The following is a 17,657-nucleotide window of genomic DNA, read 5'->3' as shown; positions in this document are numbered from 1 at the left end:
CCCAGCAAGGCTGCCCCGGGGGCCTCCGGGGCCCCGGGGGCCCCCGGGGGGCCCCCCGTCTCCGCAAGGGAGGAAGCAGGGGGCCCCCCTGTCTCTGTTGCTTCTCGAGAAGCTTCAGCAATGACAGATGGGGCCTCAACTCGCTGCCCCACAGAAGATGTGTCTCCAGATTCTCTGAACTTTTCTGTGTCTGCAGCAGCAGCAGCTGCTGCTGCTGCTGCAGCAGACCGTAGCAAGGCCCTGGGCGACAGGCATGGCGCGGGCGCAAGAGCTGCTGCTGCAGCTGCGGCGGAGGCGAAGGAGGCCAAGGAGGGCTCCAGCAGCAGCAGCAGCAGCAGCAGCAGCAGCCTGTCCCTGCACTCGCTGCAGAAACTAGCAGCAGAACTGGAGCAGCTGCTGCGGGGGGTGCAGCAGGTGCAGCAGCAAATTCAAGAGGCTCAGAGAAACATCTCGTGGGCCCTCGGGGGGCCCCCCGACCCTTTGCTGCTGCCCTCGAAGCAGGGCTACTCCCCTTTGTCTGCTGCGGCTGCTGCTGCCACTTTGGCGCTGCCGTCGACAGCAGCAGCGGCGGCGAGCCCCGCAGCAGCAGCAGCAGGGTCCGCAGCAGCAGCAGCAGCAGACTCTCCGCTGCTGAGCGCAAGCGACGTTGCTGCATGCATGCTGGCGGGAGAACAGGAGGCCCCTGCTGCTTGTCTTTTGTCTTTAATGGACATGTTGTCAAGACAAGTTGGAGACACAAATGGAGCAGCACAAGCAGCAAAAGTGCTGAAGAAGCTGAACTCGTGGGGCCCCGAGGGGCCCCCGGGGGCCCTCTCTGCATGCAGCAGCGACAGCAGCAGCCAGCTGCTGGGGGCAGCAGCAGCAGCAGCAGCGGCCGACTGGAGCGGCTCGTTGCCGCTGCTGGACCCTTCCGTGGCCGCGCCGCAGGAGCAGGTGCAGCAGCAGCAGCAGCAGCAGCAAGTGCTGGACTCGGAGTCCTGCGCGCTGCTGCCGCTGCATGCAGAGGAAGCCCCGCTGCCGCGGAAGAGGTCGAAGCTGTCAGGTTACCCGTCTGCTGCTGCGGGCGCTGGGTGTGCTGCGGCGCAGGGCTCAGCAGCAGCAGCAGCAGCAGCAGCAGCAGCAGCGGGACACGTGAACACCGCGCCAATGCCCGGAGTCCGCTTCGCCAAAGACCGCAACAGCTGGGTCGCCTTCTGGTGCGAAAATGGAAGACAGAATTATAAGTCCTTCAGCAACAAAAAGTTCGGAGCAGAAGCAGCAAGACTGATGGCCATAGCAGCGCGGCAGTCCTTTGACGAGCGCACCCACAGGAACAGCAGCAGCAGCAGCAGCAGCAGCAGCAGCGCGGGCGGCCCCGCGCTCGCCCCGGGGGCCCCCGCCCTCGCCGCCGCGGGGCTCACCGCCGCGGAGGCCTGCCGGCTGATGGGCCTGAAGCCGCCCAGCAGCAGCAGCAGCAGCAGCAGCAGCAGCAGCGGCGGGGGCCCCGCTCTGTTCGGGGCTGTGGAGGGCGGGGGCCCCCCCTCGTGCGGATTTGACGAGAACGAGGAGGCGAGCAGCGCGGCCGCGCCCCCCCCCCCGCAGCAGCAGCAGCAGCAGCAGCAGCAGCTGTCGCGCGCGGAGATGCAGCAACTTGCTGCTGCACTGCGAAACCCCAAAGGCGTCTGCTACGCCCCCAGCAACAACACCTGGATGGCCTACGGCAGCATGGGCTCGGGGGCCCGCATGTGTCGGTCTTTTCCAGTTTCGAAGTTTGGCTTTTACGGGGCGCGGCGGCTGGCCATCAAGGCTGTCAGCCAGTACCAGCAGAAGCAGCAGCAGCAGCAGCAGCAGCAGCAGGTGCACCTGCAGCAGCAGCACGTCGCCAGCTGCCTCGAGTCCGCAGCGGCGCTCAGAAACGTCCAGCACGCGCTCCACGTCAGCCCCGTCGTCCGCCAGCTCCTCAGCAGCAGCAGCAGCAGCAGCAGCAGCAGCAGCAGCAGCAGCGGCGCGGCGCTGGCCGGCAGCGGCGGCGCATGCGTCAAGAGGAAACGAGCAGCAAAGGACTTGGGGCTGCCTCTGCTACAAGCCGACAGCAGCAACAGCTCCAAAACAGAGGCAGCAGAAGCTGACGCCCTCCGCGACGCAAAGCTGCTGCCTGCAGCAGCAGCAGCTGCTGCTGCTGCGGGCCCCACTGACGCCGCGGCCTTCTTCGCAGGGCCCCCTGCTGCTGCTGCCGAAGCAGCGGCAGCAGCTGCTGCAGCTGCTGCTGCTGCAGCGGAGAAGAAGGCAGAGGGCGCGGCGAACGGCGCGCAGGCGGGCTGCAGCAAGGAGGCGGAGCAGCAGCAGCAGCAGCAGCAGAAAGCGGTGCTGCTGAGCAGCCAGGGAGTGGAAGCAGAAGAAGCTAATGGCGTTCTTTCCGTCTCGGGGCTGCATGCAGAGAAGGGAAGGGGGAGAGAGGGTGTGGGGCGGGAGCTGGGGTGTACAGACACCCCAGCGGTGGACAGCCCGTGAGGCGCCTTTCGGAAATGCGTGCAAAAGAGTCTTTTTGGCTTTTTGCCTTTGATGCAGTAGTAGATTTGCGTTGTTTGTGGCTGCATTTGGTGCATTTGGAGAAGAAGTTGCATCAATTGAACTTTAATTGTATTTGTCTTCAAAGGTAAGTCCTTGGCTGCGCCATTTGGCTGCGAACTGCTGCACCGGCGCGTGCAGTTGGGGTGTACGTACACCTGCGGACTGCTGCGCGGCCGCGTGCAGTTGGGGTGTACGTACACCCGAAAAAGGCGCACCCCGCGCATTTGCGTGCACGCTGCTTTCAAATGTTTCTTGAAGTGCAATTTAAATCCAATGTGGAAAATAATAATCCATTTTGTGTTGTTTTGAAGCAAATTATCCAAATCTGGTCTTCTGCATTATATGAAGCGCCGCACCCACCTCTAGCCGTACGGCAGCAGCCACTCAAACTGCTACAAATCATTGATCAAATACTCCAAATTCCAATTCGTTTTTGAAGTAAAACTCTTCTTTCCAATTCTTTCCAAACCCCCCAAACTCTCCGCGCCCCAGTAGCCTCACTGCATGCATTTGCGGTGTATTTACACCTCAAACCAGCCCTTAACTCCCGGGGGCCCCCAGGGGCCCCCCACGCCTCGGGGGCCCCCAGGGGCACCTCAGACCCAAAGGGGTACCCACACAGGAGATGCTAGACGGAGGCCCCTGGGGACCTCGGGGGACCCCGGGGGGCCCCCAGGGGCCCCTAGGGGCCCCCCTTCGGCGGGGCCACTACGGGGCTTCTCGGGGTTTTCTGAGCTTGTGTGGGGCCCCCTAAGGGACCGCAGCAGGATCTGAAGAGCTGTATGTACACCTCAAGCGCGGCGGTTTTAAATAATCCTTTTTGACTTTGTTTTGAGGCGGAGACAAAAACAAGAAAAATAAACTCGCATGCAAATGCATTTGAGTGTCTTTGAGTGCATGTGCTGCGTTTTCAGGTGTACGTACACCTGAATAGACACTGCAGGCAGCGAAATTAGAGTGTATTTAATAATATATTATACAAAAGAATATATGTAAACAATTAAATTTATCTTATATAGCAATAATGTATTTAATCAAGTAAATATACAAGTATTTACTTGTTTGGGAGAAACGAGAGACTAGGTAACTTACAAAAAGTTAAACCTTGCCTTCAAATATACAATTAAAAAGACAGTCTTAGATATTTATATAAAGAGTCTTTAGAGTAGTTTTTCAATATATAATATAAACATATACATTATAAATATTTCTACACAAATATATATATACATATATGTATATATAAATATGTCTAAATATATATATATTTATATATGTATATACATTTATTGCATGCATTGACAGAGGCCGAAAATAGTCCCGCAAATTCGGGTTTATGTACACCAAGCTGCTCATAAGTAAAATATTTGTCAGAGTTCATTAAAATCATTCATTCAAATTATTTAAACTATTCAAATGCTTTAAAGTAGCAAGAGTTCTGCATGAATGCTACTAAAAGAATTGTCGTTAAAACGCATGCATGCAACTTATGGACAATTTCACTAATATGCGTGCATCCACTTATTTCATATTTGCTGCTGCGGCTGCTGCTGCTTCTGCTGCTGCTGCTACTGCTGCTGCAGCAGCAAAAGCAGCAAATGGCTCTCTTGACACTTATATGTCTCACAATGCATGCGTTGCAAATTTACTCAAAAACAAAAGAGAAGAAATAAAAAACAGTCAGTGGCAGTAAGTTTGCAGAATTGTTTTATTTCGGGTGTTTGGCTGGGATCTATCAATTCTGCTAACATCTTTGCTTTTATCTAATTACTTTTATGTTTTTATTTCTTTTTTTTAATTTTAAAGATGTCTTTTGCATTTATTTAAAGCAGAAATGCTCTCATTGCTGCGGTGTATCAGATGCACCCAACTCGTGCTGGTGTACATACACCGGGATTGGGGGAGTTTTTTCAAAACACCATTTTGAAAGTTTATCATATTTAAACATTAATTTCAAATAAATTGAAAATTGCATTTTAAAACAGTTGAATATTTTGCTTTTAAATTCAATGCACACACGCAGCAGCAGCTGCAGCAAACGCCAGCAGTAGCAGCGGCGGCGCTGCGGTGTGTTCTGCGCGAAGTTCTTTCTTTGGTTTTGCAAAATGCATTAAATTTGAATTAATTAAATTAAATTAAATTATTTTTTTTTTGCTGGTGCAGCAGCAGACAACCGCCTCCGGACAACAACCCCCCCAGCCCCAGCAAAGCTGCGGCGGCTGCGGCTTGATATTTCTTCCTTTTACTTTATCTTTCTGGAATTTAATTTTAGACAAAAAGTAAAAAATACCTTTTTATTATTTGGGACACTTGCAGATAGTCCTTTTCTTCTTTCGCAGCTGCTGCAGCAGCAGCCCTCCGCCAGCTGCATGCTGCTGCTGCTGCTGCTGCTGTTGCTGCTGCTAGGCTGCTAGCGGATACTTAGCGGCTTTGTTATCTGGCCAAAGCCTTATACCCCAACGTATCTCGTTTGCTCTTGCTGCTGCCTGTAACCCAGCAGAGCATCGGCGGCAGCAGCAGCAGCCACGATGGCCCCGAAATCCCCCCCGAAGCAGCAGCAGCAGCAGCAGCAGCAGAAGCCGAAGCTCAGGCGCCAGAAGGCCCCCGCCTCCAGCGCCCGCGAGGCCCTGAGCATTGGCAACATCAGCTTCGGCGGCAGCACGCAGCTGGAGGCGATTTTTGCCTCAGCAGCAGCAGCAGCAGCAGCAAGACAGGGCAGCAGCAGCAGCAGCAGCACCTGGAGCGCTGAGGAGAGGCCTTATGGCGGCTTCGGCACCCCTCCCCCGGCCGTGCCAGCGGCAACAGCAGCAGCAACAGCGGCAGCAGCAGCAGCAGCAGCAGCACTGCCTGCTGATGTCCACGTGGCCCTAACCCGCCTCACCAAGCGCGACAGCCTCACCCGCAGCAAAGGGCTTGCTGCGCTGCAGCAGCAGCTGCAGCACGAGTTGGATGCTGCTGCTGCTGCGCTGCTGCTGCCGCAGCTAGTCTTTGCCTACCGCTCCATAGCCCTGGGCGACGGCGAGGGCCAAAACAGAGCAGCAGCAAACCGCTGTTTGCTGCTGCTGCTGCTCAGAGTAAGAAAAAGAATTGCTCCTTATCTGCAGCAGCTGCTGCCCACCTGGCTCTGCTCTCTCCAGGATCCCCACAGGGCTGCTGCTGCTGCTGCTGCTGCTGCACTCCAGGAGGCCTTCCCCCTCGCAGACCCGCAGCAGCAGCAGCAGCAGCAGCAACCGCAGCTGCAAGAAACAGCCGCAGAATCCGGCTCTGCTGCTGCAGAGGCCGTGCCAGAGACCAGCGGCAGCTGGAAGAGTGAAGGCAGCAGCAGCACCGACAGCAGCAGCAGCAGCAGCAGCAGCAACAGCAAAGGGCTTGAGAGGCGGGTTGCTGTGGTGGAGCACTGCAGGACTGCCTTATTGAATGAGCTGGAGCAGCTGCTGCTGCTGCCGGAGCAGCAGCAGCAGCAGCAGCAGCAGGCTGCCGCCAGCAGCCGCCGCCTGGACGAGTCCCCGCAGCAGCGCCTCGACCGCCAGCTCATCTGCGCGCTTTTTGCTGCTGCTGATCTGGTCCGCCTCCTCAGCATTTCCCAGCAGCAGCAGCAGCAGCAGCAGCAGCGGCTTGCTGCCTGGCGAGAGGACCTGCGGTTCTTGTTTTGCGGCAGCAGCCGCATTTCACATTTTCTTGGGGCTTCTTTTAGGCTGCCGGTGAGAGCAGCAGCAGCAGCAGCACTTGCTGCTGTCTTGGCAGCATTTGCAGCAGCCGGCGTGCCCCTGCCGGACTCCCCAGCAGCAGCAGCAGCAGCAGGGACAACAGCTGCAGAGGACTGCTTTGCTGCAGTTGCTGCGGCTCTCGCAGATGCGTCACTTTGTGCTGCTGCAGGGCCTAGCCTGTCTCCTGCTCTATGCGGCCCTACAGCAGCAGCAGCAGCAGCAGCAGCAGCAGCCGGTGGCGGTGCAGCAGCGGCAGCAACAGCCGCTGCTGCTGCTGCACCTGGTGCTGCCGCCAGCAGCACTTGCGGCTTCTTGCTGCGCTCAATGAGGCTTCTGCTGCAGCGCTTCATCCCAGCGGGGTATGGATATGCGCAGCAGCAGCAGCAGCAGCTGCAGCAGCAGAAACGAAAACAATCCCCGCAGCGACATTTGCAGAACTTGCTGCACAAGCTTTTAGCCCTCGCTCGACATGGAGGTATGATCTTTTCTTTTGCTGCTGCTGCTGCTGCTGCTGCCTTTGCTGCTTTTATTGGTGCTGCTGCTGCAGCTACTTTGGTGCTGTCGCGCGTGCTGTTGTTCTCACTGCACCTACCAACAGCAGCAGCAGCCGCTGCTGCTGCTGATGCTGCAGACTTGAGGGAGTTAGAATCTTGTCTTATTGCTGTTTCTAGTGCTGCTCTTTTTGCTGCTGCTGCTGCTGCTGCAGGGTACTGCGGCAGCAGCGCTATGTACGATGAGCTGCTGCCGCTGCTTGCTGCTCTGCCGCCGCAGCTGCTGCTGCAGTCTGTGGAGGGCAGGGCCTTTCTGAGGCAGCTGCCCACGGCTTTGTTGCTGCCGCTGGAGGAGATGCTGCTGCAGCGGCAGCAGCAGCAGCAGCAGCAGCAGCAGGGTCTCCACAGGCTGCGCTCACCGGAAGAGCAGCAGCAGGCGAACGAACTACAAGACCAAGAGGCGCAGTCGCAGCAGCAGCAGCAGCAGAAGCAGAAGCAGAAGCAACAGGCGCCACAGGGCGACAAGCAGCAGCAGCAGCAGCAGCAGCGGCAGCAGAGGCAGCAGCGGCAGCAACCTGTCTGGCCGCCCCCTAGTGCGCTTTTGGGCTGCTTCTACTCAACAGCAATTTTCTTAATTGAAAATCGCCTTCAGCCTGCTGCAGCGGCAGAAGCAGCAGCAAAAGGGGAAGCAGCAGCAGCAGCAGAAACAGCAGCAGCAGGAGCAGCAGCAGAGGACGGCTTGGCTTCTCTGCTGCAGTTCTATTGCTGCGAAGTCCCAAGTTACCCTCTTGAGTTATTAATGCGTGTGCAGCAAGAGCAGCAGCAGCTGGAGCAGCAGCAGGAGCAGCAGCAGCAGCAGCAGCAGGAGCGGCTGACGCCGCAGGCAGCAGCAGCAGATGCTGGCCTTTCTGCGCTGCCCGAGGCAGTTGCGACCTTCGCTGCTGCTGCTGCTGCTAGGGGCCTGCCTCCCTTGCTGTTGCAGTGTTTGTGGCGCAACATCTATGCTGCAGTTTTGCCTCCTGAGCAGCAGCAGCAGCAGCAGCAAGGCGCGGAAGCAGCAGCTGCTGCTGAGGAGCAGCTCATTGCGGCTTCGCTGGCAGCTGCGCGGCACGCAAAGCTTGTGGCACTGCCGTTGTTGCTGCAGCTGCAGCAGCAGCAGCAGCAGCAGCAAGAAGAGCAGCAGGAGCCGCAGCAGCACGATTCTGCAACTGCAACAGGAGCAGAAGCAGCAGCGGGGTCGTTGGCTGTAGTACTGCTGCAGCAGGTCAGGAAGCACTTGAAGTGGACTTTTCTCGGAACACCGCTGCCTGCGCCGCTGCCGCTGCAGCAGCAGCAGTACCAGCCGCAGCAGCAGCAGCAGCAGCAGCAGATCGCGTCGTATGAGAACTTGAAGGCCCTAGATGCTCTTCTCAGGGCCTGTGAGGGGTGCCTTGCCCGCCTGCAGCTTCCTTGCGCACTGCAGCACGAAGCAGCAGCAGCAGCACCAGCAGCAGAAACAGCAGCAACACCGCTGCCTCCAGTGCCACAGGGCCTGCGCTTCAACGCGCAGCAGGAGCTGCTGTGTCTGCTGCCAGTAGCAGCAGCAACAATGAAAAGTGCATTTGCTGCTGAAGGGAAGGACACCCTAGCAGCAACGCTGCAGCAGCAGAGATGCCTGGCCTTTCAGCAAGTAGCCACAAGATTGCTGCTGCCTCTGCTGCGCCTGCAAGCAGCAGCAGAAGCACCAGCAGCAGCACCAGCAGCAGCAGCAGCAACAGCAGCAACAGAGGAGCAGTCTGTTGCATGGAAAGCTGCTGCAGAGGCGCTTGTCCTCACAGCCGAAAACGCAGCAGAAGCCTGCCCTGCTGCTGCCGATGCAGCAGCAGCAACAGCAGCAGCAGCAGCAGCAACAGTAGCAGCAGCAGCAACAACTGCAGCAGCAGCGGCACCAGCAGCAGCAGCTGGACAAGAGCTGATGCGCCAGTGGTGCTGCGGAGCTTTTGCTCTCGGCGAGTTATGCCGTTTGTGGCAGAGCTTACACGGAGCAGCAGCAGCAGCAGCAAAAGAATCAAGTGAAGCAGCTGCCGCAACAGCAGCAGCAGCAGCAACAGCAGCAGGAGTGCTGCCTGAGCCAACACGAGACGCACTGGCGAAAGTGCTGCTTGTACGACTTAGAGAGCTACCCCTGCTGCTACAGCAAGTGCTGCATCAACTGCAGCAGCAGCAAAAGCAACAGCAGCAGCAGCCACTGCAGCAGCTACAGGCAATCTCAAAACTGCTGCCGGACTTGGTCCATGTGTTACTAAGCACCTGCAGCAGCAGGAATCCCGATGGTGCTGCTGCTACTGCCGCTGCTGCTGCCCCGCTGCTGGCCCTGCCGCAGCCACTGGCAGCAGATGCAGCCTCACAAATCGTGAATGCCTTGTTGCTGCTGCAGCAGCAGCAGCAGCAACGCACTGACGCACATGTGGCAGCTGCACTCAGTCAGTGCACAGCCACTCTGCGACAAGGCGTTGCTTCTCCGGAATTGTTGCAAGTATTGGTCAGCACCAGCAGCAGCAGCAGCAGCAGCTCTGCTGCAGCTTGCTGCAAAGCGGCTGCTACTCTGCAGTGGGAGCAAATACGGGGCTGGCAGGTACCTGCTGCTGCTACAGCGCTGCTGCTGCAGCTGTTGCAGCAGCTGGACGCCTCTGGGCGCCAGCAGCTCAAGCAGCAGCTGACAGCAATGGCAGCAGCAGCAGCGAGTGCTGCAGCAACACCGGCGGCTGCTGCTGCGCCTTCACCTGAGGGCTGGGCAGCAGCAGCAGCTTTCCTTGCAGCAGCAAGCAGCAGCAGCACTGGTGGGGCTGAGAGCCGCATGCGCCAGCAGCAAAAGGCTCTGGTCTTTCTCCGCGAAGTGCTGCTGTTGCAGCTATTCGCGACAACGTTGCCAAGCAGTAGCAGCAGCAGCAAGGGCAATAGCGACGGCAGCAAGAGCAGCAGCAGCAGCATCAGCAGCAGCAAACTTTTTACTGCCGGAGGTCAATGGAACTCCGCTGCATTTTGCTGGCGAGCAGCTGTTGCCTTCCTGTGTAGAACGACCCCAACAGCAGCAGCAACTGCTGCTGCTGCTCCTGCTGCTGCTGCTGCTGATTCGGGCGACGCACTGTGCTCAGTAATCGATGCAGCTACAGCAGCAGCAGCGACAGCAGGAGCAGCAGCAGCAAAAACGACAGAAAGTGGAGAAGCAGAATTGGCCAAGGAAGGGCTGCTGCTGCTGCTGCTGTGTGGCCTCACGGTGGAGGCGGTTGAGTGCGAAGGCAGCAGCAGCAGCAGCAACAGCAGCAGCAGTAGTAGGAGCCCAACTCACCGCAGCCCCTGGAAATGCGCAGTAGGAGCAACAGCAGCAGCAGGGACACCTGCTACTGCTGCTGCAGCTCCAGCTGCTGCCGCTGCATCACCTGCTGTTTCTGCTGCAGCACCTGCTGCTGCTGCTGCTGCTGCGGCACATAGGGTTCTAACGTGTGCAAATAAGGAGTTTCAGAAAGCTGTGTGGTATTTGCTGCAGAAGCAGCAGCAGCAGGAGACAGACTTGCTGCACTCACTGTTACAGCTGCTGCTCGCAGCAGCACGAAAAGAATATGAGGAGACAGTCTCTGAATTTGCTGCCATCTCTACGCTGCGTGTAAAGGCTCTGGTGGCTGCTGCTGCTGCCCCAGCTGCTGCTGCTGCAGTAGAAGAAAAGCAGTTGGGGCCTTTCTGCGTGCTGCAGCTGCTGCTGCAGTCCCTTGCAGCAGCAGCAGGAGACGGCGCTGCTGCGGCGGTTGCTGCTTCTGTCTCTCCTGCTGCTGATGCACTGTGCGTCGCTGCTGCGGCCAACTTCGGGTTGGCGTTTGCTGCTGCTGCTGCTGCTGCTGGTGGCTCGAAACCTCAGGCGGACCCAGTTTGTGAAAGGAGTGAAAGGGACACGCAGTTGCTGCTGCAGCAAGCTGCCGAATTCACCGCAGCAGCAAATGCACAAACTGCAGCAGCAGCAGAAGCTCGAAAGGCGCAGGAGGCTTGCGCTGCGCTAACAAGAGTTGCTGCTGCTCTGACAGCTGCGGCTGCCGGGTCGCTGCAGCAGCAGCAGCTGGCGCTACAAGACCAGCAGCAGCAGCAGCAGCAGTTCAAGCAACAGACGCAAGAGCTGCAGCAGTTGCTGCAGCAGCAAAGAACACTATTTTGCACCGCAGCAAAAGGTTTCTTAGGTTCGCGCCAGCAGCATCAGATGCAGGAGCAGCAGCAGCAACAGCAGCAACTGATGCAGCAGCTGTTCCTCAGCGATTCTCTGTGCGCTTTGGCTGTAGTTGCATTTGCTACTGGGGCCCCACAGCCTGGAGAGGAAGCAGAAGAGCTGCTGCAGCAGCTGCTGGGGCAACACCTGTCTGCTGCTGCTCCTTTGCTGCTCTCTGAGGCCTGCTGCTGCTTGCCTCCCGTTTCTTACGCGCTGCGGCTCGCGGCGCTGCTGCTGCACAAGCAAAAGCAGCAGCAGCAGCAGCAGCAGCAAACAAAGCGGCTTGTTACTGTCGTGGTGCATGCGGCCGTTGCTGTGGACAGCTTTCTGTTGCGGCAGCAGCAGCCCCCGCAGCAGCAGCAGCAGCAGAAACAAGACGCTCGAGTGCATGCGTACTGCAGCAGTTTGCTCTCGAGCTTATCGCATGCACTGCAGCAGCTCGAGCTGAGCGATGCTGCTGCTGCTGCTGCTGCTGCTCCTCTTTTGGGCATTCAATCTTTGCTGCTGCAGCCCCACGTCTTAGCTGCTCTGAATACTTTCCCCTGGGGCTTACGGCAGCTTTCATCTCCCTTTTTGCTGCTGACTTCTCCTGCTGCTGCTGCTGCTGCTGCAGCACCGTGTCAGCTCGAGAGTCTGCAGCAGAGTCGCGCCGCAGCTTTGAATGCAGCAGCCGCGGCAGCAGCAGCAGCAGCAGCGGGCGCCGGCGCTGCTGACAGGAAACTTGCGCAGCAGCAGCAGCAACATCAGCAGCAGCAGCAGAGCGATGAGGAGAGACGGCAGCTGCTGGAGAGGTTTTTGAGAGCAGCAGAAGGGGAGGAAGAAGCAGAAGAGACAGAAGAAGCAGCAGAGGCAACAGAGCACCGCAACCGGCTGCAGCTCGAGCTGCAGCTGCAGCTGCAGCTGCAGCAGCAGCAGCAGCAGGAAGAGGAGGAGGGAGAACTCTCTGACTCGGCAGGAGACTGCAGCAGCTCGGAAGCCTCTTTTGCTGCTGAGGAAGACCAAGGTAATAAGCCTTGAGAAAATTAAATGAAGCCGCAAATAATAATAAATAAAAGATAAATAAATAAATAATAAATAAATAAATAAGTAAATAAATAAATAAGTAAATAAATAAATGAGCCAATCAATTAATTAAATACAGCAGTGGGAAGTGACGCAGCAAGCAAGCACTTGGTTTGCAGCAGAAAGTGCAACAGCAGCAGCAGCAGCAGCAGCAGGGGAGCTAAACGAGCAGTAGCAAAGCAGCAGATATCGTGGGGACGCTGCAGGAGTCTCTTTTGTCTCCTTTAGGGCCTCTTGTGGCTTTTAAATAATCTATTAAAAGTTAAATTAATCTAATTAAATTACTTAGTTTTAGCTGAAACACAAAATGCAATTTTTGGTTTGCTGCGGCAGCAGCAGCAGCAGCAGCCCGTGTCTGTCTTTTCCGTATCACCGGCAGAAAATAAATAACGAGTTATTTTGCTGCTTCGCAGCTTCTGCTTCTGTTTTCCTTCGTTATTTGGTTTGCTGCTGCTGCTGCTGCTGCTTGCCTGCTTCTGCTGCGCAGCAGAGATGGTGGTGCGGGGGCAGCAGCAGCTGCAGCAGCTGCTGCAGCAGCTCTTCGCCCCCAGTTTTGCTGCTCTTCTGATGGAGACCCACCTGGTTGCTGCTCGCCTGATGGCGCTGCACCTGCAGCCGCAAGACGACGCAGCAGCGCCCAGCAGCAGCAGCAGCAGCAGCAGCAGCGAGGAGTGGGAGCTGCAGCGGGAGGCTGCGCTCTGCATGCGCGGCTGGCTGCTGGCCCTAGGAGCAACTGCTGCTGCTGCTGCAGCAGAGCCGCAAATTGCCAGCGGAGACTCCCAGCCTTTTGAGCTGACGCTGCTGCATGCAGCTTTGGAGACTCGCCCAGCAGCAGCAGCAGCAGCAGCAGCGCTGCTGCAGCAGCGGCAGCGGCGGCACCAGCAGCAAACCGGCGGCGACCAGCCCGAGCCGGCCCACATGCAGCTGCCAGACGGGGAATTCGCAGCAGCAGCAGCAGCAGCAGCTGCTGCTGCTGCTGCTGCTGCTGAATGCAGCTGCGATAGCTGCTTGCTGCTGTCAAGCTTGCAGGCGTTGTCTTTAGGGGAGGCCCTTGTGCAGCTGCTGTTTCATATATTGACTTACTACGAGCCCCCAACAGCAGCAGTAGCTGCTGCTGTTGCTGCTGCAGCAGCCGAGCAGCAGCAGCAGCAGCAGCAGCAGCAGCAGCAGGCGCTCTTCAGGGAAAGCAGCAGCACAGCGTGGTACTCAAGCTCGTGGGACTGCTGCCCTCCGCCAGCTGCTTTTTACCCCCCGGTTCCAGATGCAGCAGCAGCAGCAGCGGCAGCGGCAGCAGGGTCTGCTGCTGCTCCTGCTGCTGCTACGGGCTGCAGTAAACTGATGGAGCAGTTTCCCATTTTGAACAGCAAATGGAAAAGCCTAGGAAGCACTTTTGTGTGGCTGATGGCAGCAAGGCTCTATTCTTTGCTGCTGTTTTCAGTACCCCGTGAGTAGCAGCAGCAGCAGCAGCAGCTATTTTCTTTCAATTCTTTTATCTCAAATTCTTTGTTTATTCTTTTATCTCCTTTCGATTTGCTGCAGTTGTGCCTGCTTCTTGGTGTGGCACTTCAGTGGCTTTTGCTGCTGCGGAGCTGGAACTGCGGCATCCCTCCTGTTGCTGCTGCTCTTGCTGCTGTTGCTGCTGCCGCTCCTGCTGCTAATGCTGCTGCTGTTGCTGCTGCTGTGTTGGTTGCAGCTGCGCATATATTGATTATTTTTTTCCTTCACGCCCCTAGCAGGCAGTCTTTAACTTATCTACGCTGCTGCTGCTGCTGCTGCTGCTGTTGCTGCTGCTGCTGCAGTTTGCGTCAGCCGTGTTTGGAGCCGCTGTGGAGACGTCAGAGCTCGGCAGCAGCTGGAGTCCTTCACAGAGCGCCTCATCACTCCTTGGTACGTCCTTTTGCTGCAGCAGCAGCAGCTGCTACTGCTGCTGCTGCAGCAGCAGCAACTGTAGCTGCAGCTCCAGTTGCAGCTGCAGCGTCAGCTGCAGCAGCTACAACAGCTCCACAATTGGATCTGTGGAACGTTGCAGCTGAGAATCACCTGTAGAACTAAAGCCAGCAGCAGCAGCAGCAGCAGCTGTTGCTGCTGCTGCTGCTGCTGCAGCATACAATTCCTTATTCAGTCACCCCCTGCTGCGCGTCGCTTTCCCAGCAAAGAAGCCATAACTCCTGAATTGATTACAAAATGTTAATTATTTAATGGTTAATAATTTATGATTAATTAATGATTATTTAAAACCAATAATTATTTCTAATTGAGAATTGTCTTGCTGCTGCTGCTGCTGCTGCTGCTGCAGGTTCATCGAAGAGGAGCACCGGCGCTGCGTGTCTTTGGTTGGGCAGCGCAGCATTTGCTGCTGCAGCTACGAAAGTCGTTTGCGGCGAATTTTAATTTCTTTGAAAAACGAAAAAGCAAAAACTTCTCTCAAAGTTGCTCTTCTTTTCGAAAAGGCTTTCCCCCTCCAAAGACCCAAACTCATCATCCTCGACCACTCCCAAAGCGGTCCGCTGCTGCTGCTGCTGCTGCTGCTGCAGTGCTGCTGCTGCTGCTGCAATGCTGCTGCTGCTGCTGCAATGCTGCTGCTGCAATGCTGCTGCTGCTGCTGCAATGCTGCTGCTGCTGCTGCAATGTTGATGCTGTTGCAATGCTGTTGCAATGCTGCTGCTGCTGCAGTGCTGATGCTGCTGCATTGCTGCTGCAGTGCTACTGTTGGTGCTGCTGCAATGCTGCCGCTGCTGCGCTTGCTGCAGCAGCTCTGCCTGCGCTTTTGCTTCTGCGTTTGCCTCCCACCTCACCACTTCCCCTTTTAATTCCCAGTATTACCATCCCGTTTATTCTAATTATAAAAATTAAGAATAATAACAATGATAATAAAAATAATAATGAGAATAATAATAATAATAATGTGCTGCATTTGCGTTGCTGCTGCAGGCGTGCCGAAGGGGCGTCTGAGCGGGTGGTGCGTGTCAGCTGCTGCGCACATGGGGCGCACTTGTGCTGCAGCAGGAGTCAGTTTACTGGCAGCAAACGTGTCTTGCTTCTTCGAAAAGCCCGAAGAGTGTCCCATTTGTCTTTCTTTGCTGCACCCGCAGCAAAGAACTCTTCCCCGAAAGAAGTGCCGCACTTGCCGCTACAAGTTCCACTCGGAGTGTATCTACAGGTGGTTCCGCGTCTCCAGAAAGGCCAAGTGCCCCCTTTGCCAGTCTCCCTTCTAGCTCTGCAGCAGCAGCAGCAGCAGCAGCAGCAGCAGCAGCAGCAGCAGCAACAGCTTCCCCGAGAGACGTGCCGCACTTGCCGCTACAAGTTCCACTCGGAGTGTATCTACAGGTGGTTCCGCGTCTCCAGAAAGGCCAAGTGCCCCCTTTGCCAGTCTCCCTTCTAGCTCTGCAGCAGCAGCAGCAGCAGCAGCAGCAGCAGCAGCAGCAGCAGCAGCAGCAGCAACAGCTTCCCCGAGAGACGTGCCGCACTTGCCGCTACAAGTTCCACTCGGAGTGTATCTACAGGTGGTTCCGCGTCTCCAGAAAGGCCAAGTGCCCCCTTTGCCAGTCTCCCTTCTAGCTCTGCTGCAGCAGCAGCAGCAGCAGCAGCAGCAGCAACAGCTTCCCCGAGAGACGTGCCGCACTTGCCGCTACAAGTTCCACTCGGAGTGTATCTACAGGTGGTTCCGCGTCTCCAGAAAGGCCAAGTGCCCCCTTTGCCAGTCTCCCTTCTAGCTCTGCAGCAGCAGCAGCAGCAGCAGCAGCAGCAGCAGCAACAGCTTCCCCGAGAGACGTGCCGCACTTGCCGCTACAAGTTCCACTCGGAGTGTATCTACAGGTGGTTCCGCGTCTCCAGAAAGGCCAAGTGCCCCCTTTGCCAGTCTCCCTTCTAGCTCTGCTGCAGCAGCAGCAGCAGCAGCAGCAGCAGCAGCAGCAGCAGCAGCAACAGCTTCCCCGAGAGACGTGCCGCACTTGCCGCTACAAGTTCCACTCGGAGTGTATCTACAGGTGGTTCCGCGTCTCCAGAAAGGCCAAGTGCCCCCTTTGCCAGTCTCCCTTCTAGCTCTGCTGCAGCAGCAGCAGCAGCAGCAGCAGCAGCAACAGCTTCCCCGAGAGACGTGCCGCACTTGCCGCTACAAGTTCCACTCGGAGTGTATCTACAGGTGGTTCCGCGTCTCCAGAAAGGCCAAGTGCCCCCTTTGCCAGTCTCCCTTCTAGCTCTGCAGCAGCAGCAGCAGCAGCAGCAGCAGCAGCAGCAGCAGCAGCAGCAACAGCTTCCCCGAGAGACGTGCCGCACTTGCCGCTACAAGTTCCACTCGGAGTGTATCTACAGGTGGTTCCGCGTCTCCAGAAAGGCCAAGTGCCCCCTTTGCCAGTCTCCCTTCTAGCTCTGCAGCAGCAGCAGCAGCAGCAGCAGCAGCAGCAGCAACAGCTTCCCCGAGAGACGTGCCGCACTTGCCGCTACAAGTTCCACTCGGAGTGTATCTACAGGTGGTTCCGCGTCTCCAGAAAGGCCAAGTGCCCCCTTTGCCAGTCTCCCTTCTAGCTCTGCAGCAGCAGCAGCAGCAGCAGCAGCAGCAGCAGCAGCAGCAGCAGCAACAGCTTCCCCGAGAGACGTGCCGCACTTGCCGCTACAAGTTCCACTCGGAGTGTATCTACAGGTGGTTCCGCGTCTCCAGAAAGGCCAAGTGCCCCCTTTGCCAGTCTCCCTTCTAGCTCTGCAGCAGCAGCAGCAGCAGCAGCAGCAGCAGCAGCAGCAGCAGCAGCAGCAACAGCTTCCCCGAGAGACGTGCCGCACTTGCCGCTACAAGTTCCACTCGGAGTGTATCTACAGGTGGTTCCGCGTCTCCAGAAAGGCCAAGTGCCCCCTTTGCCAGTCTCCCTTCTAGCTCTGCTGCAGCAGCAGCAGCAGCAGCAGCAGCAGCAGCAACAGCTTCCCCGAGAGACGTGCCGCACTTGCCGCTACAAGTTCCACTCGGAGTGTATCTACAGGTGGTTCCGCGTCTCCAGAGAGACCAAGGGTCTTCTCTGCCAGTCATCCTTCTTGCTTACTAGCTGCTGGTGCTGCTGCTGAAGGAGTTGCTGCAGCAGCAGCAGCAGCAGCTTGAGATGGTGGTGGTGGTTGTGGTGGTGGTGGTGGTGGCAGGTTTCACTTTGAGTGTAACTATAGATAGTTCAGGGTCTCCAGAAAGGCCAAGTGTCCCATCTGCCAGTCTCCCTTCTAGAGTACTTGTTGCTGCAGCAGCAACAGCTGCTGCTGCTGCTGCTGCAGCTGCTGCTGGCAAGTTCGATTTCGAGTGTGCCTCCTGGCGGCTTAGGGTTTCGCGCGAAGCTGAGTGCCGCCTTTGCCAGTCTCCTTTCTAGATCTTTCGCTTGTGCTTCTTCTGCTTCCTCTCGTGCTGCTGCAGCTGCTGCAGCTGCTGCTGCTGCAGCTGCTGCAGCTGCTGCTGCTGCAGTTGCTGCTGCAGTTGCTGCTGCAGCTGCTGCTGGCGGCAGCGGCTGCTCTCTCGCCGTCGGCTTTGGGCCCTCAGTGTTTATTTCATTTTTGCCATTCTCTGAGCTACTTTTCCTTTCAACTCTTTTATTCCTTTTAAATATTTTAATTACTTTAATTGCTTTATTCTTTTTAATTATTTTA

General features: G+C 56.9%; 2 protein-coding genes across 2 annotated transcripts; both read left to right on the top strand.

The window, feature by feature from the left end:
- Positions 1 to 120: 120 nt before the first annotated feature.
- Positions 121 to 2,490, top strand: ETH_00009395 (uncharacterized protein; the record flags this gene model as incomplete). Its single annotated transcript, XM_013373585.1, has 1 exon — positions 121 to 2,490. The coding sequence occupies one exon, from the start codon at positions 121 to 123 to the stop codon at positions 2,488 to 2,490; it is 2,370 nt and encodes a 789-aa protein (XP_013229039.1).
- Positions 2,491 to 5,078: 2,588 nt separating this feature from the next.
- On the top strand, positions 5,079 to 15,599 carry ETH_00009390 (zinc finger (C3HC4 RING finger) protein, putative; the record flags this gene model as incomplete). The annotated part of the gene is made up of 7 exons (XM_013373584.1): positions 5,079 to 6,732; positions 6,964 to 11,982; positions 12,529 to 13,485; positions 13,841 to 13,928; positions 14,338 to 14,543; positions 14,973 to 15,000; positions 15,134 to 15,599. The coding sequence occupies 7 exons, from the start codon at positions 5,079 to 5,081 to the stop codon at positions 15,597 to 15,599; spliced, it is 8,418 nt and encodes a 2,805-aa protein (XP_013229038.1).
- Between the last annotated feature and the right edge of the window lie 2,058 nt (positions 15,600 to 17,657).

Source organism: Eimeria tenella, genomic scaffold (genome assembly GCF_000499545.2).
Source record: "Eimeria tenella Houghton genomic scaffold, Eth_scaff16, whole genome shotgun sequence".
Taxonomy (NCBI): Eukaryota; Apicomplexa; class Conoidasida; order Eucoccidiorida; family Eimeriidae; genus Eimeria; species Eimeria tenella.
The sequence above is the reverse complement of the archived record's forward strand: the minus strand, read 5'-3'. Positions and strand labels throughout refer to the sequence as shown.